At 39.1% G+C, this 27098-nt stretch overlaps 1 protein-coding gene and 1 pseudogene across 12 annotated transcripts in view; one reads left to right on the top strand and one right to left on the bottom strand.

Annotated features, from left to right (window-relative positions):
- Positions 1-27098, top strand: part of SCMH1 (Scm polycomb group protein homolog 1) — a 170412-nt gene that overhangs the window by 121850 nt on the left and 21464 nt on the right. For 9 of the 11 annotated variants that reach the window (XM_082687115.1, XM_082687114.1, XM_082687113.1 and 6 more), the window contains 2 exons: positions 7132-7364; positions 10920-11046. The exons of 1 other annotated variant lie outside the window; for it this stretch is intronic. In XM_082687115.1, coding sequence (XP_082543241.1) covers positions 7132-7364; positions 10920-11046 — 360 coding nt within the window. The remainder of the gene's footprint in view (positions 1-7131; positions 7365-10919; positions 11047-27098) is intronic. One more of the 11 variants, XM_082687112.1, reaches the window with a different exon arrangement.
- LOC309842469 (protein-associating with the carboxyl-terminal domain of ezrin pseudogene) lies at positions 12775-17327 on the bottom strand (annotated as a pseudogene). Its single transcript has 2 exons — positions 17290-17327; positions 12775-13418 (listed from the first exon to the last, which is right to left on the bottom strand). The product of its transcript is annotated as a protein-associating with the carboxyl-terminal domain of ezrin pseudogene (transcript).

The following is a 27098-nucleotide window of genomic DNA, read 5'->3' as shown; positions in this document are numbered from 1 at the left end:
TTGCTTTCTTGTAATATCTTTGTCATGTTTTGGCATGAGAATTATGTTGGCCTCATAAAATGAGTTGGGGAGTGTTCCCTCTTCCATTTATCTGAACAGGTTTTGTACAATCAGGCATCTGAGACTGGAATTTTTTTTTTTTTTTTTTTTTTGCAGAAAAGTTTTTCATTGCAATTGCAGTTTCCTTATTATGTATACAACTCTTTATATTTTGTTTGGTCTTCTGTCCATTTTAATAAGCCAGTTTTTCACCTTTTTTTTAAAATTTATTTATTTATCAGAGAGAGAGGGAGAGAGAGCGAGCACAGGCACACAGAATGGCAGGCAGAGGCAGAGGGAGAAGCAGGCTCCCTGCGGAGCAAGGAGCCCGATGTGGGACTCGATCCCAGGACGCCGGGATCATGACCTGAGCCGAAGGCAGCTGCTTAACCAACTGAGCCACCCAGGCGTCCCAATAAGCCAGTTTTTCAAGGAAGTTGTGCATTCCATCTAAATTTTCAGTTGTAGTTGCATAAAGTTATATATGATGTCTCGTTACTATCTTTTTAATACCTGAATCATCTATAATGAAATCCATTCTTTCCTTCTTGATATTTGTCTTTTTATATTTCTTAATCAGACTTGTTAAAAGGTTATCTTTTCAAAGAACCAACCTTTGACTGTTGATTTTCTCTGTAGTATGTCCGCTTTCTTTTTTCCATTGACTCATGTACTCATCTCTATAATTTCCTTACACTACTTTTTTTGTTTAATTTGCTGTTCGTTTCCTAGCTTTATGAAATAGAAGCTTAGATCATTGATATTTAACCTTTCTCCTCTTCTAATACAAACATTTAAAGCTATATGTTTTCCTCTGAGCACTACTTTAACTAAATCTCACACTTTGAATCTGTCATATTTTCATGAATTTTAAGTTTAAAGAATTTTTTTTATTTCTATTCTTATTTCCTTGGTATTTGAGTAATTTACAAGTATATGTTACTTAGTTTCTTAGCATTTGGGGTTTTTCTAATTAAATTTCTGGTACTGGTTCCTATTTAAATTCCACTGTGGTTAGGTAAGTGGGAATGGGAGGTGCAGGCTTCCATTTATGGAATAAATAAGTCATAAGAATAAAAGCTACTGCATAGGGAGTATAGTCAATGATAATATAATAGTGTTGTATGGTGAGAGATGTTAGCTACACATTTTGGGAGTATAGCATAACATGTAGAGATGTTGAATCACTGTGTTGTTCATCTGAAACCAATGTAATACTGTGTGCCAACTATACTCAAATAAAAACTTTTTTAAAAAAGCCACAAGATATCAAAGCAAAAAAAAAATGTTAAGATTCTTCCTTTTGGGGTGCCTCGGTGGCTCAGTGGGTTAAAGCGTCTGCCTCCGGCTCAGGTCATGATCCCAGGGTCCTGGGATTGAGCCCCGCATCCGGCTCTCTGCTCGGCAGCGAGCCTGCCTGCCTCTGCCTACTTGTGATCTCTCTCTCTGTCAAATAAATAAATAAAATCTTTAAAAAAGAAAAGAAAAAAAAAAAGATTCTTCTTTTGACACTTTGTATTTCTCTTATAAGACAGACACATAGCGGGGCACCTGGGTGGCTCAGTCGTCAAGCATCTGCCTTCAGCCCAGGTCATGATCCCAAGGTCCTAGGATCCTTTCAGGCTCCCTGCTCCTCCAGGAGCCTGCTTCTCCCTCTTCCACTCCCTCTGCTTGTGTTCCCTCCCTCGCTGTGTGTCTCTCTGTCAAATACATAAATAAAATCTTAAAAAAAAAAAAAGCCACACATAGTTTATGCTTAACTATATTAACGTAAAGTTTTTAAGCAGTGAATAGAATAAGTAAATGAATGCAGATATGTAAATTGAATCAGCTGGCACAAAAGAATCTTCAAATTCTTAAGATCCTGCCTGCAGATCTTTGTTTTCAGAGCTATAAATATTTCTGTGTTACTGGTAGTGGAGCTGAACGCACTAACTTGTTTATCTTCCTGCTGGATTAGAATTTATGAATATAGAGTGATTATAAAAGTTTTTTTTTTTTAAACACCAAAGCAATAGAATTTTCTAAAAAATGTTGAAGATTGTGGCTGAGACGAAACAAATAAATTAATAAATAAATTCCACTGTGGTTAGACAACATGTTCTGTATGATTTCAGTTCTTCAAACTTTATTCAGGATTGCTTTTTCACTCAGCATATTATGTAAGCATTTGAAAAGAAAATGCATTCTATACTTACTGAGTATAGTGTTCTATAGATATCAATTAAGTTGGTTGGTTAATTGGTTATTTATGCTATTAGTCAGTTAACTGAGTTATTCAAATCTTTCCTATCCTTACTGATTTTTTTTTCAACTTTTTAACCTATCAGTTACTGAGAGAGATTATGTTAAAATCTCCAACTCATAATCTGGATTTGTTGGTTTGTCCTCTTTGTTACCTAAACTTTTGCTTTATATGTTTTGTGTTATTAGGTCTATGTAAATTTAACTATTTAATCTTGATGAAATATTCCTTTTTAGTCTAGTCATACTTTTTGCCTTAAAGATTGACTTGTCTGATATTAATATAGTCACATGAGCTTTATTTTGATTAATGTTTACAGAGTATATGTTTTTCCATCTGTTTGTTTTTATCTTTTTATCTGTGGTATATTTCAGATGTCTTTATATTTCAAGGCCCTCCTATAAACAGATATAATTGAGTACTGGGGGGCAGGGTTGGTGCAGAATGTTAACTTTTTCCTATTGTTTTATCTAATCCACTTGTATTTAATATAATTATTAATTTGGATTTAACCATTTTGCATTTTGCTTTTTGTTTTCTCTTTGTCTGAGTTCTTCCTCATTTCTCTATCCTTCCTTTCTTGACTTTTGGATTAGTCAGGTATATTTATTACCCCATTTCTCTCTCCTTAGCTTTTAGGTATACGTTCTTATGTAATTCTTTTTTTTTTTTTTAAGATTTTATTTATTTATTTGACAAAGAGAGATCACAAGTAGGCAGAGAGGCAGGCAGAGAGAGAGGAGGAAGCAGGCTCCCTGCTGAGCAGAGAGCCCAATGCGGGACTCGATCCCAGGACCCTGGGATCATGACCTGAGCTGAAGGCAGAGGCTCAACCCACAGAGCCACCCAGGTGCCCTTATGTAATTCTTTAACTAGTTATCCTGTGCAAATATGTATCCTGGACTTACCAGAGTCTTCTTTAAATAAGTACTTTGTAACCACTGCCTAAGTAATGGCAAAATTCTTTAAAAAGTTTGGCTGCATTTGTCTCCTCCTTCCATCCTCTGTGCTGTTGCTTTCATATAATTTACTAATACATACATTATAAACTCTACAAATCATTGTACACGTTTTTGTTCTAGTCAGTTCTTGTTCTAAATTCTTTTGTATCTAGCACTTTTTTATTTGCCCTTTTTATGCTCTTTTTATTTCTTTCGGTTCCATCCTTCTGCCTGGGATTACTTTTCCTTCCGCCGGAAGAACTTCCTTTTTATTTCCTGTAGTTTAGATTTGCTAGTGACAAATTCTCTCAGTTTTGATTTGCCTGAAAAATATTATTTCACCTTCATTTTTGAAGGATTTTTTTCCACTGGGTATAGAACTCTAGGTTGGCAATTTGTATATATTAGCCCTTTAAATATATCTCTGCTGCTTCCAACTTCTGTAGTATCTGTTAGGATGTCAGCCATCAGTCTTATTTTTTTTTTTTAAGATTTTATTTATTTATTTGAGAGAGAGACAGTGAGAGAGAGCATGAGCGAGGAGAAAGTCAGAGGGAGAAGCAGACTCCCCATGCAGCTGGGAGCCCGATGCAGGACTCGATCCCGGGACTCCGGGATCATGACCTGAGCCGAAGGCAGTTGTCCAACCAACTGAGCCACCCAGGCGTCCCAGCCATCAGTCTTATTGATGCTCCTGTAAGAGTAATGCTTCTTTTTTCTGATGAAAAAAAAAAATTCTCTGTTTTTCATTTCATTTATATTTTATCTTTTATTTTCAGCATTTTAACAGTTATGTGTCTTGTTTTAGTTTGAGGGACATTTTTGGAGGGGGGGGATTTTTGCTGCTTGTAGATTGCTGAGCTCTTCTTTCATTGGTTTCTAAATATTACATTTGCCTAATTCTGTCTTCTCCTGGGATTATAGTTATGCATATTTTGGATCCATTGACTATGCCCACAGGTCTCTAATGCCCTAATCTGGTTTTTTCCCCTATATTTTTGCTTCACTTTGGGTGTTTTCTATTGATTTTTCTTCAAGTTCGTTAATCCTTTCTTCTGATGGATCTTGTCTTCCCTTAAATCCATCCAATGAGTTCTTAATTTCTCATGTTACATTTTTAATTCCAGGATGTTCATTTAATTTTTTATATAGATTCCAGTTTTCTGTGGGTGTTATCTTCTCTTACATTTTGTTTATCTTTTCCTCTACTTTTTTAAACATATTAACTATGATTTTTTTTATTTAACTATGATTATTTTAAAGTCTCTGTTCCATTATCTGGATCATATATGAACCTCCTTCTATTGTCTGTATTTTCTCTTGATTACCAATCACTTTTTCTGCCTCTTTTTACATCTAATATTTTTTGTGATATATTGGATATTTTATATAAAAGAACTGTTGAGGCTCCAGCTAATATCTTCCATTAGAAAGAATTCTTCTTTCCTCTGTTTGCTAATAGGATGAGGGCCTATTCCTCCCAATCTAATCATGGATTGAGCTAGTCCAGTTCTGGATTATATCTGTGGCTTATACCTGTTTCTTGGGTGTGGGCCTTCGGGGCTCTTGATTGAGAACCTAATAGGTCTGTCTGTTTTCTCAGTCCTGAAAAATTGCAAGAGATTATCCTACCTTTAGAGGTTAGGGGTTTAGTTCTTTAACCTTTTACTCCTTACAATTTCAAAATATGGCATTTTTCTTGGAGAAGGGATATGTGTTTGAGGTAGACCTCCTCCATCTAATAGGACCTTATTTATCCCTATAACCACAAGATTAAAGGAGATTTCATTCTACCTTGTAGAAGCTCTCAGCCTAGCTTCATATATCCAATGTGCAGGCTCAGAACTTAGCAAGTGTCCCATGGGGAAAATTGGCCACACATATGGAGCTCAAGTTCCGATCTGTCACAACAACTTATTGGATTTCTCTCTCCTCCAGTAGAGGTCTTCTGCACAGACCACACCTGATCCTCAGTTCATGCCCCAAACTGGCAAATGTCCTCAGGAAAGAAAACAGTGTCAGCTACCTCAGAAGCCTTCCCCACTCATGTCTGGAATTCCAGTTCATCTAGTCCTTGTGATTTCTACAACACTGCAGTGTCTCTTCAAAGAATGTACCTGACTTTTCCTTACTGTGCATTAGCAACACCGCATTGCCATAATCTATTACATTCTGCCTAGACGCATAAGCAGCATTATTACCCTCTAACTGTGCACTGTGATTAGTTTATAAGCCAGTCTCCCTAGTTCTTCTCACACAGCTTCCCTTCATACTTAGAATAATATCAGATTTATTTTCACCATCTGCAGAGTCCTACCCAATCTTACTGCTACTCCTTTTTTTTTTTTTAAGATTTTATTTATTTATTTGACAGAGAGAGAGAGAGAGAGAGATCACGAGTAGGCAGATAGGCAGGCAGAGAGAGAGGGAAGCAGGCTCCCCACTGAGCAGAGAGCCCGACGAGGGACTCAGTCCCAGGACCCTGAGATCATGACCTGAGCCAAAGGCAGTGGCATTAACCCACTGAGCCACCCAGGCACCCCTGCTACTCCTTTTCTAACCTGATCCCCTGCCACTCCTTTCTACTCACTCACTTCTAGCTAAACTGACCCCCTTACCATTTCTCAACCCCCCCGACATGTTCCCGTCTCAGAATCTTCACACTTGTTATGTACCCTCTACTTAAGAGGCGCTTTTCTCAGGTTTTCATTAGGCTTTGCCTTTATTTCATTTGGGACCTCTGTGTAAATGTCACTTCCTCAAAGAGAACTTTCCTCACCCCTCTCTCTCCTTACCCTCCTTTAGTTTTCATGATAACCCTTACCTGGTATTATACTGTATATTTATTTGTCTGTTTTTTGTCTCCCCAACTAGGAGGTAAGCTCCATCACAGTGGAAACTATGTTTTGTTAACATATACTAAGTGCTCAGTAACTATTTGTGGAATGAATTAGATGTGCTTACCTTGAAGCATTCTCAACTTAAGGAGAAGATGAATGGTTGGGAGTAAAATTGAAAGTACCCTAACATAGATGTCTCCAGAATGCTTTGGAGGTAGGGTGGTACTGACTTCGTTGGGGAATGGTCAGACAAGACCTCAGTGAGGAGGTGACCCTGGAGCTGAGAGTTGGAATCTGAGTATTGATATTTTCTTGACAAAGAAGAATAGGGAACTCAATATACATGAATAAATTGGTGTTCAGAAAACAAGTGGGCTAGAACACAGTGGAGGTGTGTGTCTGGAAATGACATCAGGCATAACTGCAGAGTAAGACAGGGATTAGGTACCAAAAGTCCTTGGATATCAGGATAAAGAATTTGGACTTTACATTAAAGGTCATATGGAACAAAGACTTTTGAACTAGGGAGAGATGCTGTCAGATGTATGTATTTCCATGTGTTTCACTATCATTGCAATAATCACATGAAAATTTTAAGTAGATTGGTGTAGAAAATGCCTAACTTGCTTGTCAGGGCCCACTGTCAAAACATAAGTCCTTATCCCAGTTCACTGTATAACCCAGAGAAGGCATCATTTCCTCTGCTAAGCCTTGGATCTGCATTCTTAGCAGGAAGGGATTGTAGGCTTCTAAAGTCATTCTGTCTCTGAGCCTATGATTCTGTTTATATGCCTTAACTAGATGCCTTGGGAAGAAAAATTTAATATTTTCTCTGCATCTGCCAGAAATAATTAAAACTTCCAGTTCTAACCAATATAAATTCAGTTCTCCTCTGAGATTTTCTAACATTTAGGTCAGATACCAGGAAACCAGCTTCTTGGGATAAAATTACCCAAGCAGAAGTAACAAGTTTTCCCCACCCCACCTACCCCACCCCCACCCCTGCTGTTTGGGATGGGAATGCAGTTGGGAGGAGGGGGTGATAGAATGAGTCTTTTTCTTGCAGTTGTGATTCCAAAGAATCCTTATCCTGCATCTGATGTGAACACTGAGAAGCCCAGCCTCCACAGCAGCACCAAAACTGTCTTGGACCATCAACCAGGGCAGAGGGGGCGTAAACCAGGAAAGAAGCGGGGCCGGACACCCAAGCCCCTAATTCCCCACCCCATCTCTACCCCATCCAAGTCAGCTGAACCTTTGAAATTCCCAAAGAAGAGGGGTCCCAAACCTGGCAGTAAGGTAGGTAAAAATGTGGGTTTCCTAGAAAGGGATAAAGGGTTATAAAGGGGTAATGCACCCGTATCCATCCATCTTGGAAAGGGGCATGTCTGGCCCTATTTTCCACCTTGTGTATGCTTTTAACAGGAATTTCCTAAATTGTCATCCCTGCTTATCTCCTTAACTGGGAGTTGGTAATATTAGAGATAGGATGGTGTGGATAAGAAACAAATTTTGACTTTGAAAGCTACTCACATTTGAGGGAATTCTGGTCTAATGTCTTCCCTAGATGGAGGACCCTGCTCCTAATCGTTAACCTATCCAGAGTAGATGCCCAGGCGCAGGAACAGAAACAGAAACCTGACTCTATAAATGTATTTCTTTTTCTATCCCTGCCCCTTCTTTTAAAAAGAAAGAAAGAAAATTACCGCGTACCTAGTAAGTATCAGGCTCTGTATCAGACACTTTCACATACATATCACATGATGATCACAAAACTTAGGAGATGGGTAGTGTTAATGTTATCTAATAGTTAAGTAATTTAAGACTTAGAGATATTAAATGATTTCCCTAAGGTCACATAGCTAATAAACAACAAAGGCCCGAGAGCTCTAGATGTTCTAGTTTCAACGTCACTGCTGCCCTGACATGGGTACCACAGGCACTCTCCCACATTTCCTGAAGGAGATAACACTTAACCTCTCATGCAGGAAAAGACTGCTGAGTCAAGCTTCACTGAGCACTGTTAACTGCAAGTACCACCTTTTAGTCATGACCAGTTCTTCATTCATGTCTTCCCTAGGGAAACCATTGATTAAAAATTTCCTCAGCTATTTCTCTATGGCTTCCTTTAGCATCACCTTCTCCACTCACTTTTTGTTAAGGGATTTCTTTGCAACTCCTTCCCAAACTAGACTACCTGAGTTTCAGTATGGAAATGATACCTAGTTCTCCCTGGACACCCCTTTCTGATGCCATGAGTTCTTCCATAAGTTTGATTGGTTGGTTGGTTAGTTGGTTGGTTGGTTAATTGGTTTTGTTCTGTTTATTAATTTCAGCTGACTTCAGTGCTTCTAGAATATAAGCTCCTCAAGGTCAAGAACCTAATCTTGATCTTCTCTTTTTCTCCTGTAGTGTCTTCCATCTCAATCTCTTTGGAGATGTTCAATAAATGCAGGATGGATGGATGATTTTAGTTATGATGTCCTAATTGAGATTATCTCTTGTTTATTGGCTTTGAATTCTTGGTGGCACATCCAGATCTTTCTGTGTAACACATATGCTCCTGATCTAACCCCTAACCCAGGTCCTGGTTCATTTTTATCTCCACTACTCTCTTCTTATTCTTCTGCTATGGAGAGAGACTGAAAGCCCTAAAGATTCCAGGGCCAGAGAAGCCAGGCTTTTGATGATATGAAGACATTTTAAGGAGATCCAATTAAAGAGGAAAAAAAAACTTGTAACATTTCAAAGACAAAACCAGAACCAAAAAGTAGAAACTCAAGTAGACAGGCTTTGTCTCAACATAAAAGGAACAGTTAAATGTATCACAAAACGGATGTAATGATCTGCCAAAAAGAAAGATAGAAAGGAATGGAGGGAGGAAGGAAGAAAGGGAAGGAGGGAAGGGAGTGATCTGTCAATACCATCATTAGAGGCATTTTGTCAGGGGCTGGATGACTCAGATGCGATGGATGTTTTCAGGAAGAGGGAAGTAGGAAAGGGATGGTTGGATTAAGTGGCGTTTAAGATCCTTCAAAACCTAAACACTATGATTCTACGATTGCCCCTGTTCTGCTTCCTCAGGCAGTCCTAAACATAGTAATAACCAAAATCCCCTTTCTTTCCAACCCTCTTGAAAACAATAATTCTCATCTTATCCTATATTTTATGGGCTGGTATTTGGCTCACTAATTCTCCCTCCTGTACTTTTGCCTACTTCTATAAATGTCTATACCTTCCACTTAACTCTGACCCTTCTGTTTCTTTCTGGAGTAAAGTGGTCTCATGATGAGAGCAGAGGCTTCAAAGCTAGACAAACAGGTTTATACCTCATCTCCATTTGTTACCACTTGTGTGACTGTGGAAAACTTTGAATAAGGCTCTGAGCCCCTTTTCTCGCCAATAAAATAGAGATGAGGTAATATATGAAGAGATATAATACATGTAAATGCACCTATCTCAAACAGAAATGCCTTCCTTCTTTCTGCTTTCTGCTACAATATTTGGGCACTGAACTCACCAGGCTTGTTCCTTCAGGGACCCCATGGAATTACCACCAGCTCTGTGAAGTTGAACTGCTATTTCCTTTCTTCCCTAACTCCTTGCTTATTTAGACTTTGACTTTTAGCAGTATCAAAAAAATTAAAAAATGAGGAAGTGTCCCTGTCCCATGTATGCTTTGAATGTTTCATAAGTGTTTGCATGATAACTTCACAGACCAGGCCATTGTATCTATACCTACTGTCACTGGTGCTATTGCTTTAGATAATATTCTCCTAGAAGCCAGACAGGTTTATATAGCTCCCAGCAGTGGCCCCTACATGGGACATTTAGTAAAAAAGGGATTTCTGGATCTCAGAGATAATTACGTTTTCCTTGCTTTCAGAATGGCTTTTAGAAAACTATTTCTTGGGAAGAACCTTCTGAGATCTTTCTCCCCTAGAGACTACCCTGAACAGCATAGAGATGTTAGATCTTTCTCAAATCATTTTTATTACTTCCCTCAATATTGGTATTCTGTACTGCGTGCTTCATTGGAAATATTTATTGAGACTTATCATATGGCGATTGCCATGCTAGGAGCGGTACTCAGAATCAGACCCTCAAGGAGCTCCAGGCTAATAGAGGACACTAGTATGTAAATATTTATGACAGTACATTGTGACAGATGCAACACAAAGTACAGACATAGCACAAAAGAGACTAAGTGGAGGAAATCTAGAAAATTTTCCTGGATAAATAGATATGAATAAAGTTAAAGGGGGGGGGGGGCATTCCAGGCAGAAGGGACAGTTTATTACTCTAAAGGAATGGCACAGGTAAAGCTGCAGGGTTTTTAGAGAAGTAATTTAGTAAGAGATTTAGACCGTAGAATATAAAGTTTAAGATGAAAAATGGCAGTTGAGCTGAAGAGGTAGGTAGAAGAAGGAGTCTGCAGTTAGGGGAAGGGACGTTTCCCTTTTTTAAAAGAGAGAAGCAAAGTACAAAATAATGTCAAAGTAGGCTTAAACCTCAGCATTTTTTTTTTCCTTTTTTGCTTTTGCCTGCCCAACTGATAAAGAACCTGGTATTTCAAATGATAATATTGAATCTAGTATAAAAGATATAAAAGACTGTGAGTTAAGCTCTGGCTCGATAGGAGTCCAGAATCTTATATGCAGATTCAGAAAACGTTTACTAAGTATCTACTATAGGTAAAGCTCTAGGCAAGATTCTGTGTGGAAAACAAAGATACAAGAGCCCCATCCACAGAGATATTTCCATCTCATGGGTGAATTGAGAGCTAGGAAGAAAGGAATCAGAAGACAAGTTACCTGTCACAGGTAGCAAACTTCTCCCCATCCATTTTGACAGAGGAAGCCTCGGACTTTGCTGAACCCACCACCCACCTCACCAACAACCAGCACCCCTGAACCGGATACCAGCACTGTACCCCAAGATGCTGCCACCATCCCCAGCTCAGCCATGCAGGCCCCCACAGGTAAGAGCAGATCATGTATTAGCTGCCACAAGCCCCAGCACCCCCATCTCCTTTCTCTTGTCTTACACTAGTAGTTAGCAACCCACCCCCCAAACCCATCCATTTGTAAACCTAAATCCAATCTTTAAACAAATGTTTTATCTCTGGCATTTGAAATAGTTTCAGAGAAACCTTCATCGTTTCAAAACAATGGAACGAACTTGGGTAGATGTCCTCTGATCTCAGAGTTGGGGAACTGGGGCGTGGGGGTGGGGTGGAGGTGGGGCCAGCACCAGGAACCTCCATCCTCCAGTTTGTATTAATATGCATCCTTTCCAGTTCCGGGAGCTCCCTGTTTACTGATCCCTTCCAGAATCCTTCCAGCATCACAATAATCCTGCCACCACTCAAATACGTGTGCAACTGCTCTGATTTTTTTTTTTTTTCTCGTGAAAATAGTCTTTACCAGATATTTAGGAAACAGGATTGTCAGAGTTATTTCTCCTTAGGAACCTTTCCACAGGGCTATTCACTCAGACAGCACAACTGTAAACCAATAAGCTGCCTAGGAAGACCTTAGCAATTTAAAATCATTGAGATATTTTATAGCTAGAATTTTTTCTGTAAGTACTATTTCAAAGTAGAGCTTACTCTTCTGACTGTTAAAGAGGTGGCACAAAATTATGGTAATCAGCTTGGCTTTTTGTGATTCTTTTCTTTCTTTCCTGGGGGTAATTCAGCCTTTCCACAGCCACTTGAGTTTCACAGAGCTCTTAGTCAAAGGCACACAGCTCTTCCTCAAAGATACCAGGGCTGTGAGCCACTTCACCGCCTGGGGCTCCTGGCTGGCCCTCAAGGGCGCACACTTCAGTTAGCACAGACTGGGAAAAGAGCTCCTGCTGTGGCAAGAGCAGGACACTCTAGGGGTTTTGTCTGCAGAGCCAGCTTTTGAGGTATTCATTTGATGTGGTTTTTTTTCCTTAAAGGAGTCCTTTTTCCTGTAGTGTAACTGTCCCTATTGTCACCAGTCATTGTCTTCCTAGCTTGGCCCCCCTTCCCCTTCCCAGGCTTCAGACTCTTCCTCAGTAGTTTCTGCTGCAGCAGATTTTGAGGAAAACTGCATCAGTGTTGAAACATCATCCTTGGGAACCATCATCTCTGCCCTCAATTCAGGTAAAATAAAAATAGTCGCTACAGGCTTCATTTCTGAGATCATATCAACAAGCCAGTCCAAGGTAGGATCTTGTAGTGGCTTCTTTTTTACTTGAACTGGTAAACTCTCCTAAACCCAGTTCTAATGGAACCTTAAGCCTCCTTCCTTGTGACACTTTTGGTGGCTTGGTTTGGTCTGGCTCATCCGCACTTTGTATAAGACTGGTCTTTAGAGGTAGACTTGATTTCAAAAGCTTGGACTCTTCAGTGAGTGGAAGCAGAGTAAGAATGGCCTTTTGCTCCCCTGAGGTAACAGGTCTTACAGCCGTGTTTCCACCTCCAGGTTTATCTCAGAATTTTAGCTGCTGGGCTGTCACCCCACGTCTCTTCCTCAGCATCAGTTAATGAGCAGAGACTTGACAGCAGCGCAGGCTTCTGTAGGACAAATAGGTACATTGATGGTTTGGTTACAGACTCTTTTGGCTAGTAAGGTCGCTCTTCAGCCTTTTTAGGCCTTAATGGGAAGTTTTCACTGTCTTCTGAGGTCCCTTTTACATATGAGATTCCATTCGTGGGAAATTTACCAAGTCGAGAAAATCAGTCACCTTCTGAGGAAGGGTCTGTAGTTTCCGTAGAACTTGAGGCAGTGCGTTCGAAGCTGCTGGTTCTTTCTCCTCCCACCATCACCCCTGGTCCCAGGAGAGAGCCCAGCGCTCTTAGGCTGTGAAGAGTAACCAGTACAAGGGAACCACTGGTACCCTGCTGGCCGGGTGATGCCTGAGGCAAGGTGACTTTCTTCAGCTACTCCTGGGTGAAGTGCTCCAGGGAGGCCTGGAGGTGAGACAGGAGCACCTTCCACATGTGCTCGCTGTGAACCTCAAACCTCTTGAGCAGCATGTGACCGGAACAGGGCCGGCGAGAGCAGGCGAGGGGCTTCTGGGTTTCTCCCTGTGCATTGTTTTCAAGGGACCAAGCAGATGAGGAAGAAAACTCTTAAAGGCTACTGGCCCTGCACACAGCAACTGATTAAGCAGGAGAGGCACTGACCATGGCGCTATTCAGTCCTCTCATGAGCAGCTGAAATCGAAAGAATTCCATTTTTTTCATCTTTTCTCTTCAATGTTAAACTTTTCAAGAAATTCACAACTTCTAGAAAATCATTCCTGAAGAAGTCATGGGACAGTAAGGTGCAGAGTGCTGGCTGACATTTTAGAATGGAATTCAGCAAGGTCTGTTGAAAGCTGGAGGGAGCGTCCACCAAAACTGAAATCCAGAGTTACCATTAGTTCCCAGTGAGTGCCGCCTTCTTTTCAGGACCTCCATAGCTGGAGATTGATGAGAGCAAAAACTAACCTATAAAATCCCAAACAAAGCCCTGGCTGATTTTTTTTTTTTTTTTAACATCATCGGTGGTGGCAAACCTTATTAATATGAGAGTGAACTTGATTTTGGAGAACAACCAATGAACATGTGATTCAAGGTACAATGTGGTGGCTGCAGTGGGCAGGTAGTCAACTGGGGCCATGCGAGTCTGCTTCCATTTCATAAACCAGCCATCTGGGAAGATAACTTAAAAAAGAGCTACACCACTGGAATAGATACGCAGTCTCCCCAGGGGAATGCTAGAAAGACCAGTGCTCCTTTCTTATCTGAAAAGTAGAGATATATGTGTGAAACCTTACTCTGATTACTCTGCAGGTCCTCCACCTTGTTTAGAGAAGTTGAAGGTATGGGAATGGTCCCTGGGGAAGTTAGCATAGTCTTTTCCGTAGGACTTAAGTATGTTTCCACCCAAATTCTAGAACGCTAGAGCTTGAAGGGAAGGCCAACTCTAGTGTCTTCACATAACCTATGAAAGACCACATATAGCCTTCCTGTGGTATTTATGTCAGCTCTAGTAAGGGTCCTACTACATGATTTCTCCAGGTACATCATCTACATCTAGCTCCAGCCAATTCCAGGGTTTGCCTAGTCCCAGAGTGTCATTAGATTAATGAACAGTGGCCTTTGCTCCAAAGCTCTGTGGATGAGGAAGAAAAAAACAAATACACACCTTGGTAGGAATATTCTGTCTGTCTTCCCACTTCATGGCATACCCCCCAAATGCCCGTCTATTTGCTCAGGTCTCCCACATCATTCTAGATATGACTACGGTGCCTGTGTGCCTTTTCAGCAGAACCTGGAAGTCCCACAGCAATGGGGGCTTCATGACTGTGCCACACCATTCCATTTAAATGTTGTACATCCATTTACGTCTGGCAGCCACTAAGCTGGTATCCCTCCCTCAGCCTGAATCTCAGATCTCAGAGCCTAGGAAAAGTGGAAACTTACTTCATGTCTCTGTTTCCTGCTCCTGGCCAGACTATGGCAGTTTTATTGACTTTTTATTGCGTGGCCATCCTCTGCCTGGGCCTTGGCTCATTTTGTGTGACCTTGATCTCACTTCCCTTTCTAAGCCTCAGTTTCCACACTTAATGCAATGGAAGGATTAGTTGAAGTTGCCTTTTACAGACCGTTCAAATGGTAACAGTAAAAGCTATCCTGGATTGAAAGCTGCGCGCCACACTGTATCCTCTATACCTCCCTTGCATTTTTTTTACCTGCGCAATACTTTTTAAGAGTTAGTTTTATTTTTTATCAGTTATCTATATCCTCATAATTTAAAGGAACGACAGGTTTTTAAGAATTATGATGCAAAAGACAAAACAAACTGGCTCCCTTTTCCCCTGTCATTTACTTCTCACCACATGCAACCACTTTTTTTTTTAAGATTTTATTTATTTATTTGACAAGAGATCACAAGTAGGCAGAGAGGCAGGCAGAGAGAGAGAGGAAGGGAAGCAGGCTCCCCACTGAGCAGAGAGCGGGATGCCGGGCTCGAACCCAGGACCCTGAGATCATGACCTGAGCCGAAGGCAGAGGCTTTAACCTAGCGAGCCACCCAGGTGACCCTGCAATCACTTTTAATTCAACCGATTGTCTTATTTACCTCCATACGTTGTTTTTATGCTTACATTTTATGTGTATTGTTTTTATGCTTCAGGCATTTTTTAACTGACAACCTACTTTAGAAGTTAACTCTTACTAATCTCCTTATCCACCCACATATACCTCCCTATCTTAATACCATGGTATTATCATTTCAATTAAAGTGAAATTTAGTATTTTGTCATTGAAATCTATAGAATGCTATTTTTAGTTGAGCCAAGTAATGTATTATGATTACTTTTCCTTTGTTGCACATTTTATTTTCAGAGTAAATCTTTATGTGTTTCATACGTGTTTATGTGTTTCAGATTTCTTTATGTGTTAATTTTGCTAATACTTAATAATTCAACTTAAGCTCTGTTACTACTATGTACATCTCTGTGTTCAAGCACAATATATATTCTGTCCATTTCAAACTCTCAAAAAGAAGTCTTCCGAAGCCTTTGGAGTTCCTTGACATCTTCTTCACCACCCTTTTGTATTATTCCCAGTTTGCTCCTTCCCAGTCTTTGTCTTCCCATGTAAATCTTAAGATTTCATGTTTAATTTTATATGACACCTGTTTGGGTTTTTGTGCTGTTTTTTTTTCTTAAGATTTTATTTATTTATTTGAGAGACAGAGAGAGAGAACATGAACGGGGATGGGAGAGGTCAGAGGAAGAGGGAGAAGCAGACTCCCCACTGAGCAGAGAGCCCCATACGGGGCTTGATTCCAGAACCCTGAGATCATGACCCAAGCCGAGGGCAGAGGCTCAACTGACTGAGCCACTCAGGTGCCTCCTGTTTGTTTTCTTTAAAGCTTCTCTTCACCCCTACTGTTCTACAGTCTTGCCTAGGATGAGACACTGCCACGCGGGACCCTGTATGTGCCCATCCATTCTTTAGTTTCTTGAAATTTTTAAAAATTCTTTCATCAGTGGTTTTCTCCCACTTCTTTGTCTCTCTGCACTCCTTCTGGCGTACATTATTCAGATGCTGAACCTCTTGAACTTGTCCTGTTATATTCTTAAGCCTCTTTATTCTTCTCCCTATTCTTGTTGACTTTTCGTTCAACTCTCTCCAAAACTTCCTTAAGTCTGTCTTCCAGACTTTGTATTGAGCTTCTCATGTCTAGCATCTTACTTTTAAAGTATCATTATTCATTACTCCAGTGGCATTTCCCAAAGGGTGTTTGGTGGAAAACCAGCCCTGCAAAATGCTCAGCATTAAAGAATTTTACATACATTTAGGAAAGGCTTATACTGTACTTCCCCACTCTTGGATATTTGCGACTGTAATGAAGTCCTCTTTTTTGTTTTCTGAATTTTTTTGCGAGACTGTTTTTTTAGGTTCACAGCAAAATCGAGCAGAAAGTCCAGAGATTTTCCATATACCCCTGTCTCTACACATTCATGGGCTTCTCCATTATCAACATCCCCCAGCAGAGTAAGAAGTACGTTTGTTTCAAGTAATGAACCTCCACTGAAACATCATTAATGCCCAAGGTCCATAGTTTACATTAGGATTCTCTCTTGGGGTTGTACATTCTCTGGGTTTTCACAAATGTACAATGACATGTATCCACCATTAGAGGATATACAAAATAGTTTAACTGCCCTAAAAATTGCTGCCCTAAAATTCCTGTTCAACTGTTTTTGCCCCCTAACTCATGGGAACCACTTATCTTTTTAAAATCTCTTTAATTTGGCCTTTTTCAGAATGTCATTTAGTTGAAACCATGCAGTATGTAGCCTTTTCACATTGGTCTTTTTACTTAGTGATATGCATTTAAATTTTCTTCATTTCTTTTTCATGTTCATTTCTTTTTAGGGCTGAATGATATACCATTGTCTGACTATACCACAGTTTATCTATGCACCTACTGAAGGACATCTTGGTTCCTTCCAAGTTTGGGTAATCATGAATTAAATGACTATAAACATCCATGTGTAGTTTTTGTGTGAACATAAATTTTAAATTCCTTTGGGTAAATACCAAGGAATGAGATTGCTGGATCATATAAGAGTGTGTTTAGGTTTTTAAGGTTTTGACAGTTTAGGTTTTGACAGTTCAAACTGTCTTCCAAAGTAGCTGTTTTACACTCCCACCAGCAATGAATGATAGTTCCTTTTTCCACATCCTTACCAGCATTTGATGGTGTTCGTGTTCTGGATTTTGGCCATTCTAATAGGTGGGTAGTGGTATTTCATTGTTTTAATCTGCATATTCCTGATGACACACAGGAAAAAGCATGTGCTTTTTTGCTATTTGTGTATCCTCTTTGGCAAGGTGTCTATTTAACAGAATTGGCCCAGTTTTTAACTAAGTTGTTCATTTTCTTACTGTTGAGTTTTTTCAATTCTTTGTATATTTTAGAAAATAGTTCTTTATCATGTGTGCCTTTTGCAGATATTTCTTCCCACTCTATGGCTTTTCTTCTCATTATATGGATTGTGTATTTCACAGAACAGAACATTTTAACTTTCATAAGTCCAGCTTATCGATTATTTCTTCCATGGATCGTGCCTTTGGTGGTATATCTAAAAAAGTCATTACTGGGGCTCCTGGGTGACTGCTCAGTCAATTAAGCAGCTGCCTTCAGCTCAGGTCATGATCTCAGGGTCCTGGGATCTAGCCCCAAAGTTGGGCTCCCTGCTCAGCAGCGAGCCTACTTGTACCTTTCCATCTACCTTCCTGCCTACTTGTGCTCTCTCCTTCTCTGTCTAATAAATAAATAAAGTCTTTAAAAAATTAAAAAAATAAAGAAAAGTCATTGTCAACCTAAGATCATCTTATTTTTCTCCTATTTTATTTTCTAGGAGTCTTACAGTTTTGAATTTTACATTTAGGTCTGTGAACTATTTTGAGTTATTTTTGTGAAGGGTGTAAGATCTGTGTCTAGATCCTTTTTTTTTTTTTTGCATGTGGCTGTCCAGTTGTTTCAGCACCACTTTTGAAATGACTATGTTTTTCTCTATTGGTTTGTCTTTGTTCCTTTGTCAGAGATCAGTTAGCTATGTCAGTGTGGGACTGCTTCTCAACTTCCTATCTGTGCCATTGATTTGTCTGTTCTTTCATACTCTCTTTATTACTGCAGCTTTATAGTGAGTCTTGAAGTTGGGTCCTCCAAACTTGTTCTTCTCCTTTAATACTGCGTTGACTATTACAGAGTGGGGTTTTTTTGCCTCTCCATATATAAACTTTAGACTCAGTTTGTCAGTAGCCACAAAATAACCTTCTGGGAGATTGGAATTGAATTGAATCTGTAGATCAAGTTGGAAAAAACTGACATCTTGACAATATTGAGTCCTCCTGCCCATGAGAATGAACTGTCTCTCCATTTATTTAGTTTTCTCTTTCTTTTTATTTTGGTTTATTTTATTTTATTTTATCATAAGTGTACTCTTTAATCCCCATCACTTACTTAACCCATCTCCCCACCCCCCTCCCCTCTGGAACCAAACTCAGTCTGTTCTCTATAGTTAAGGGTCTGTATGTTAAGAGGTTTTTTTTATTATTACTTCATTTATCAGTGTTTGTAGTTCTCCTTATATAAGTCCTGTACATATTTTGTTACAGTTATACCTAAGTATTTCATCTTCAGAAGTACTAATGTAAATAGTATTGTGTTTTTAATTTCAAATTTCACTCATTTCTTACTGTTATATAGGAAAGCAATTGACTTTTCTATGTTAACCTTGTATCTTGCAACCTTACCGTAATTGCTTATTAGTTCCAGGAATTTTTTTATCAATTTTTTCACATTCTCTACATAGACATTTGTGTCATCTGTGAACAAAGAGTGTTTTATTTCTTCCTTCCCAATCTGTATATGTTTTATTTCCTTTTCTTATTGCATTAGTCAGGACTTCTAGTATAATGATGGAAAGTTGTGGTGATATGCTTGGGTGGCTCAGTCAGTTAAGCATCCAACTCTTGGTTTCAGCTCAGCAGGCAGAGAGGCAGGCAGAGGCGGAGAGAGAAGCAGGTTCCCTGCAGAGCAAAGAGCCCAATGCAGGGCTCGATCCCAGGACTCTGGGATCATAACCTGAGCTGAAGACAGTGGCCCAACCCACTGAGCCACCCAGGCATCCTCTCTGCTTCTATTTTCTAAAAGAGTTTCTAAACAGTTTATTGGGGAAAGTTTCTTTCTTTTTCTTTTTTTAAAGATTTTATTTATTTGACATAAAGAGATCACAAGTAGGCAGAGAGGCATGCAGAGAGAGTAGTGGGGGAGTAGGCTCCCTGCTGAGCAGAGAGCCTAATGCGGGACTCGATCCCAGGACCCTGAGATCATGATCTGAGCCAAAGGCAGAGGCTTAACCCATGAGCCACCAGGCGCCCCACAGGAAAAATTTATTTCTTAAATGCTTAGCAGACTTCACCAGTGAATCCATCTGAATCTGGTGCTTGCTATTTTGGAAGATTATGAATTATTGATTCAATTTCTTTAATAGATATAGACCTGTTCAGATTATATTTTTCTTCTTGTATGCTTTGACAGATTGTAGATTTTATGGATTGGTCCATTTCATTTAGATTATCAAATCTGTGGGCCTAGAATTCTTCATAGTATTCCTGTGTTATCCTTTTAATGACCATGGATCCATAGTGGTATGCCCTCTTTTATTTCTGGTAGTGGTAATTTGTATCATCTTTTTCAAAAATTTAGCCTATAAAGGTTTATTAATGGTAATTGTTTCAAAGAACCAAATTTTGGTTTCATTGATAATTTTTTTCTTCTATTGACTTGTTTTCAGTGTCATTGATTTCTCCTTAATTTTTATTATTTCTTTTCTTATGCTTTAGATTTAATTGGTCCTTTTTTCCTAAAGTAGAAGCTTAGATTATTGATTTCAGATCTTTCTTCTTTTCTAATATGTTACATTCAATGCTGTATACTTCCCTCTATCCACGGCTTTTGCTGCATCCCAGAAATTTTGATAAGTTTTATTTTTATTTTCATTTAGTTCAAAATATATTTAAATTTCTCTGGATATTTGATCTTTGGCCCATGTGTTATTTATAAATAAGTTGTATAACCTCCAAGTATTAGGGTATTTTCCATCTACCTTTCTGTTACCGATTTTTTTACTTAGTTCTGTTGTGGACTAAGAGCAAACACCGTATGATTTCTATTCCCCATAAATTTGTTAAGGTATGTTTTGTCTTCATGAATGTTTCATATGAGCTTGAGAAGACTGTATGTTCTGCTGTTGTTGAGTGATGTAACCTGTAGCTATCAATTATATCCAGTTGATTGATGATACTATTGTATACAAACATCCTTACTGATTTTTCTGCCTGCTGGATCTGTCCATTTCTGAGAGAGTGATGGTGAAGTCTCCAATTATAATAGTGGATCCTTCTGTTTATTCTTGGAGTAATTTTTACCTCTCATATTTGATGGTCTGTTGTTAGGTGCATATATGGTAAGAATTGATATATCTTCTTGGGTAAATGACCTCTATATCATTATGTAATGCCCCTCCTTATCTACAGTGACTTTTTCTACCCCTTTACTTCTTAACTATATGTCTCTTCATATTTAAAGTGGGTTTCTTGTAGGCAGCATATAGTTGGGTCTTGTTTTTTGATCCACTTTCAGAATCTCTCATTTTTTTTTGAAGTTTATTGATTGATTGGTTGATTTGAGGAAGAGAGCAGAGCAAGCAAGAATTAGATTAGGGGACAGGGGCAGAGGGAAAGGGAGAATGATACAGGGCTTGATCCAAGGACCTTAGGATCATGACCCCAGCTGAAGGCAGACACATAACTAACTGAGCCACCCAGGCACCCGAGAAATCTGTCTTTTAATTGGTATATTTAGACCATTGATATTTAAAGTGATTATTGATATAGTTAGATAAATATCTACCATATTTGTTCAGTCTTCTCTTTGTTGCCTTTATTCTTTGTGCCTATTTTTGTCTTCCACTTTTTCTCTGCCTTGGTGGTTTTAATTGAGTATTTTATGATTATGGTTTTTCTCCTTTTTTAGCATATGTTATACTTTTTTATTTTTTAGTGATTACCTTAGAGTTTATTTATTAGTATATTAGAGTTTATTTATTAGTATACATTTATGACTAACCCAAGTCTGCTTTCAAAATCACTGTGTCACTTCACAGATAAAATAACAAGTAAACCTAATTCCTCCTCTCCATCCCTCGTATGATTGCCGTCATTCATTTCATTTACACATAAGTGTAAATAAGCATGTGTATATATCCATAAGCATACATGATCAAATACATTGCCATTGTTTTTATTTTGAAAAAACTGTTATCTGTTAGATCAGTTAAGAATAAGAAAATTAAGTTTCTATTTTGCTATCATCTATTCCTTCTCTAAGTGCTCTTCCTTTCTTTAGGTAGATTTTAGTTTCTGATCTATATTAGTTTCCTTCTCTCCAAGGAATTTCTTGAACCTTGCTTACAATGTAAACTAGCAAAAAACTTTTTTCCTTTTTTTGGTCTGAGGAAGTCTTTATTTCTCCTTCACTTTTGAAGGATAATTTTTGCAAGGTACAGAATTCTAGGTTAGTGGGTATTTTCCTTCAACATTTTAAGTTTTTCACTCCAGTCTCTTCCTGCTCATGTGGCTTCTAAAGATTGTAATTTTTAGTGTTGCTCCTATGTAGGCAAGGGGGATTTTGCCTCTGATTTCTTCCTAGACTTTTTCTTTGTTTCTGATTTTCTGTATTTTTATGTAATATAAAATTATATAAATATAATTTAAATTATATAATTCTATATATTCTATAATTTATATATATTATATTATATAATTTAAATTATATATATATATAGTTTATATATATATATAATTTTTATGTAGTTGTAGAGGGTTTCTTGGTGTTCTCTGATCTTCCTGGGATCTGTGGTTTGGTATCTGATATTAATTTGGGGAAATTCTCTGTCATTGTGTCTTCAAAAATTTCTTTTGTTCCTTGCTTTCTTCTGCCGGTAGTCCTACTGTGTGTGGTGTTCCCACAGTTCCTAGGTAGTCTTTCGGCATTTGTTTCAGTCATGTTTGTCTTGGCTTTTTCAGTTTGGGAAATTTCTATTAATATATCATTAAGGTCAGTGATTCTTTTCTCCGCCATGTCCACTAATGAGCCTGCTAATGAGTCCATCAAAAGTATTCATTTCTGTTATAGTGTTTTTGATCTCGAGCATTTCTTTTTTATTCTCTCTTAGAATTTCCATCTGTCTGCTTACATTGCACATCTGTTTTGCGTGCTGTCCACTTTACCTTTAGAGCCCTTAGCACATTAATCATAGTTCTAACTCCCAGTCTAATAATTCCAACATCTCTGCCATGTCTGAATCTAAGTTCTTACACTTTCCAGTCTAAGGCTAGTTTCTTTTGTGTGTACTTTAGTCTTGTGCTCTGTCTCTTAAAACTGCAGTTTTTGCCTTTTGGTATACCTTGTAATTTTCCTCTTGATAGCCATACGTGATGTACTAGGTAAACGGAGTTGTTATAAATAGGCCTTTAGTAATGTGATGGTAAGGTGCTGGGGGAGGAAAAATATTCTGTAATCCTATGATTAAGTCTCAGTCTTTGGTGGGGGCTCAGGCCCCTAGATGGTGAACTTTACCAGTATTTCTTATCCTCCCTGCCCTTAGGTAGGACAGGATGGCTGGAGGGGGCTGGAATTGGGTATTTCTCTTCTCCCAGATAGATTAGGCTTGGATCAAATCCTGGCAGGATTTGGTAAGATGGCTGTGGTAAAACAGTTTTTCCTGAGGGCAGACCTTGTTAAGAAGAGTAGAACACTTTGGCGTGTTTTTAAATGGTTCCTTTTCTGCACTGGCTGCTGGAGGCATGAGGGGATTTTTCTCCAGTATTCACTATGAGAACATCGGCTGAGCTCCCAAAGGTAACTGACAAAACTGTGGGTCACCCCTCCTCCAAAACGGCCCCCCTGGAGTTTCTAACTCTCAGACTTGTCCACACTAAACTTGCAGCGATTCATCAGTTGCCGTTTAGATTTTCCTACCCTGGCACTGGTTACTATGGAGATTTATGCTTATGGGTTTCTGCTTAGTAAAATGTGATTTTCAGTATTCATCTATCTCTCCAAACTTGGGGGCGGCGGCACTTTGCCCTGTGACCTCACTTCTCTGAAGGATCTAAAAAGGATTGTTAATCTTTCCATTTGTTCAGCTTTTCACTTGTAATTAGGATGGAGTGACCATTTCTACATTCCTTAAATACTGAACCCTTCTCTGATGTTTTGTTTTGTTTACAACCTTTGATTTCATGGCTACAGTACAAAACTGAAACATGACAGTTATAAATATCTTTACAATCTTAAGATTTGGAAGAATTTTTAAAACAAGACAAAAGCATGAACATTCAAAAAAGGTATATAACCTTTTATATGCCAGAAAAGGGCAATATCAATATATTCAACTGTTAATTTTAACATTAAGACAGCTCATCTCTCTTCCACGTGACATCATTTGAGGTGGCTCAGTTGGGGCTGGAGGATCCAATTCCAAGATTCACTCACATGGTAGCAAAATTGGTGCTGGCTGTTGGCCTCTCCAAAGGGTAGGCTTGGGCTTCCTCACACCATGGTTGCTGCATTCCAAGAGCAAGTGTCCCAAGAGACAGGAAGTGGAAACTTCCATTTTCATAAAACTTAAGCCCGAAAATTAGCATAGCATCATTTTCACCATATTCTACTGACTAAGCAGTCACAGAGCTCAGATTCAAGAAAATAGACCCTACTCCTCTATGAGAAGAGGGTCAAAGAATTATAGAACATTTTAAAACCACTTCACTCTACTCCCTGGACATAAATTATTACATTTTTCCTACTTGAGAAAGTTCCATCCCCTTATAACTCTTGATCCTAGGATTGCATTATCTAAATCAGATCCAGGAGCAAATGAAACCTCTCAGGTGCAGATTCTCGAGTGTAATAGCTCCTTGAGTATAATTCTTCTCAATCTGAAGGTCTGTGAACTAACAAAAAACATTGGCTACTTCCCACATACCCAGCATACAGTGTTGGAACAGGCATCAGATAACTTACAGATAAACACTCATTTAAGAGGGAGCAGTCACTGGTCTATAGAAATTCTGAAATCCAGCTGGGCACATGTTGCCAGTCCCTTAACTAGATCCAGTTCTGCTTTCCTGGGGTGGTTTTCCATGTGTCTTGGTTTTATCTTCTGAATCATCCTTCCTTTTCTGTAGGAAAACTGAGATTGCTTTCTTGGTTTTCATCCCATCTTTGAAAGGTTTGGGTCTTAAAGGATTCTTTTCATTTTGTACCATTTCTGTCCCTTTTAGTCTGAGCTGGCAGTGCTTCCACCAGAATGATTCTCTCAGAAACTTGAGGGGTTTTCTATGAATATTGTTGAGATTTTCTTCATTAGACAAAAGCCACACCTCAGATCTTTTGAAGATAAGCCCTTCTCTACTTCAGGCTTCCTATATGGCTGCTATGAGACAAAAGGGAAAGAATCTGCAAAACTGGCCCTTAAGATTCTTAAAGGGCCTTTTGGTCAGAAAGAGTATGAAGCATAGTCTTAATCATTCTGGCCCCTTTAAATATTTTATTGCCCCATTCTGGATTTGACCCTTTCTTAATTTGGAACTGTTTGTCTTCTGGAAGGACTGGAAATGAGAAGCACATGTGGACTCTTGAGTCCTGGGCTTTTTTATTTTTAATGTGTTTTTTTTTTTAAGCTTATCTGTCTCATTTTGCATTTTTTATCATAGGCAGTCACAAGCCACCTGGCACTTTCATTACTTTGTCTGGAAATCTCTAGCTTTTTTTGAGTCCTCCAGCTACATTTACTTCCTGGTTCCAGGTTTCTGAAGGCGACAGTGTTGTCAGACTCTAACTCCCTACCTAGCAAGTGTCTCCCATCCTCCATCTTCTAATAAGGTTTTCCCACTTGCCTTAAGCTCTCACTGGCAGCCTCCCCCAAACCTGTAGGCATCCATTCTCACATTTCTAAGAGAATCATTCTGGTGGAAGCATTGTCCGGGTAGACTAATGGGGATAGAGATGGTACAAAAGGAAAAGAATCCTTTGACCCCCAACTTTTTATAGGCTTATCTTCAAGTCCCTTTATGCTTTCACTCATACCCTTTCTGGGGCCTTTATTGCTTCCTGCTTCCCCAGTCCCAAAGCCAGTGCCATGTATGTTGGGCTTTTGTTAATGCAGCACCCTTTTTCTGGTACCACAATCCTTTCCAGTAATCTTTTGCTTTATGGCAAACTGCCACCAAACTTCATGGCTTAAAACAACAATGTGGGCTAGGTGGCAGTCACTTGCATCTTTTCCATGCTGTGTCACCTGAGGTGGCTTAACTAGGATTGGAGGACCCCCTTACACCATATGGCTGACAAGTGGGTTTTGGCTGTTGAATTCTCTCCACATAGGCCTCTCCACAGGGTGGCTTTGCCTCTTCATGCATGGTAGTTGGGTTCTGAGAGTGGATGTCTCAAGAAAGAGGACATGGAAACTGTCAGCTTCTTAGTTAAACCTGGGCCCAGAAACTGACACAGTGTCATTTCTACATAGTCTGTTGGCCAAATGTCACAGAGTTTGATGAAAGAGTTGTCAAAGGTTTGGGAGCCATGTCTTTATTAATTTATTTAATTGTTGCTGCTGTTGTTGTTGTTGGCGGAGGGAGCCACATTTTTAAACTGCCACGGTCTTCTAAAGGTTTTATAGTTCAGGGGTGTCTGGGTGGCTCAGTCAGTAAAGCGTCTGCCTTCAGCTCAGGTCATGATCTTGGAGTCATGGGATTGAGCCCCATAAAAGTCAGGCTCCCTGCCCAGTGGGGAGTCTGCTGGAGATTCTCTCTCCCTCTGCCTCTTCGCCCCTCTCTTGGTCAGTCACTCTCACCCTGTCTCTCTCAAATAAGTCTTTAAAGAAAATAAAGGTTTTATAGATTGCCTTTTATAATTCACCCTTTAATCCATGTAGAATTTCTTTTTTATAGTCAACTGGACTGGTTTTAATTTTTCCTTTTCATGTGTTTTAATTAAGTAAAATTTACATGCAGTGAAATGTACATATCTTAATGTATAATCAGATGAGTTTTAATCTGTGTAAGCACCTTGTAAACACAACCCCAGTCAAGATAAAAGTCATTTCTACCCACCCCCTAGAAGTTACATCATGCCTCCTTATGGTCAGTCTTCTCTCCTAACTTTATTCTGATTTCTGTCCCTGGAGATTGGATTTTCCTGTTCTTGAACTTAATATATGAATGGAATTATACTATATGTACCTTTTGTATCTGGTTTCTTCCACTAAAATTAATGTTTTGAGAAGCACGCTATCAATAGTTCACTCTTTAGTACCGCTCTGCTATTTCCGTAAATGAGTATACCATAATTTGTATGGTCCATCTTGTTGATGGACATTTGGGGTGATTCTAATTTTAGGCTGTTACGACTAAGCTGCTATGAACATTCTTATGGCTATGAACATTCTTTTCGTAGATCTAGGCCTTCGTTTATTTTCACTACTCTTCTTAGCTCTTTGAGTTCCTACATTTTTACTTGTTTTGTTTTCAGTGAAGGAGTCACTCATGACATGCAAGTCCTAGCTATTACTTAAAAGAGGTCACCCAGTCCTTCTTTCATTAGATCTGCCTTCATACCCACCTCCAGGGACAAATGCCCATTCTTGGGCCTTTTGTGAATTAGAAATGATACAGCTGGTTTCTCATCTTTGCCCATTCTTAGTTAAAGATTTGGCTCTCTTGGGTCTGCTTGGCCAATTGCTACTTTGCTTATCTGCTCTCTAGCTTCCAAAATTTTAAGCTGACCCCTTTATTGTCTGGCTTATTTTGGAGAGTTTTAGGAGAAAACAGAGTTGAAGGCGTATTTCAGTTCATCTTGCTTACCCTCTACTCTTTCCCTTTCTCACCTTCCACACCCTGCCTTTCTCTTACTATTTTCCATTTCC

This window comes from Mustela nivalis, assembly GCF_964662115.1.
Source record: "Mustela nivalis genome assembly, chromosome: 10".
Lineage (NCBI taxonomy): Eukaryota > Metazoa > Chordata > Mammalia > Carnivora > Mustelidae > Mustela > Mustela nivalis.
This window is presented reverse-complemented; position numbering and strand designations above follow the sequence as displayed.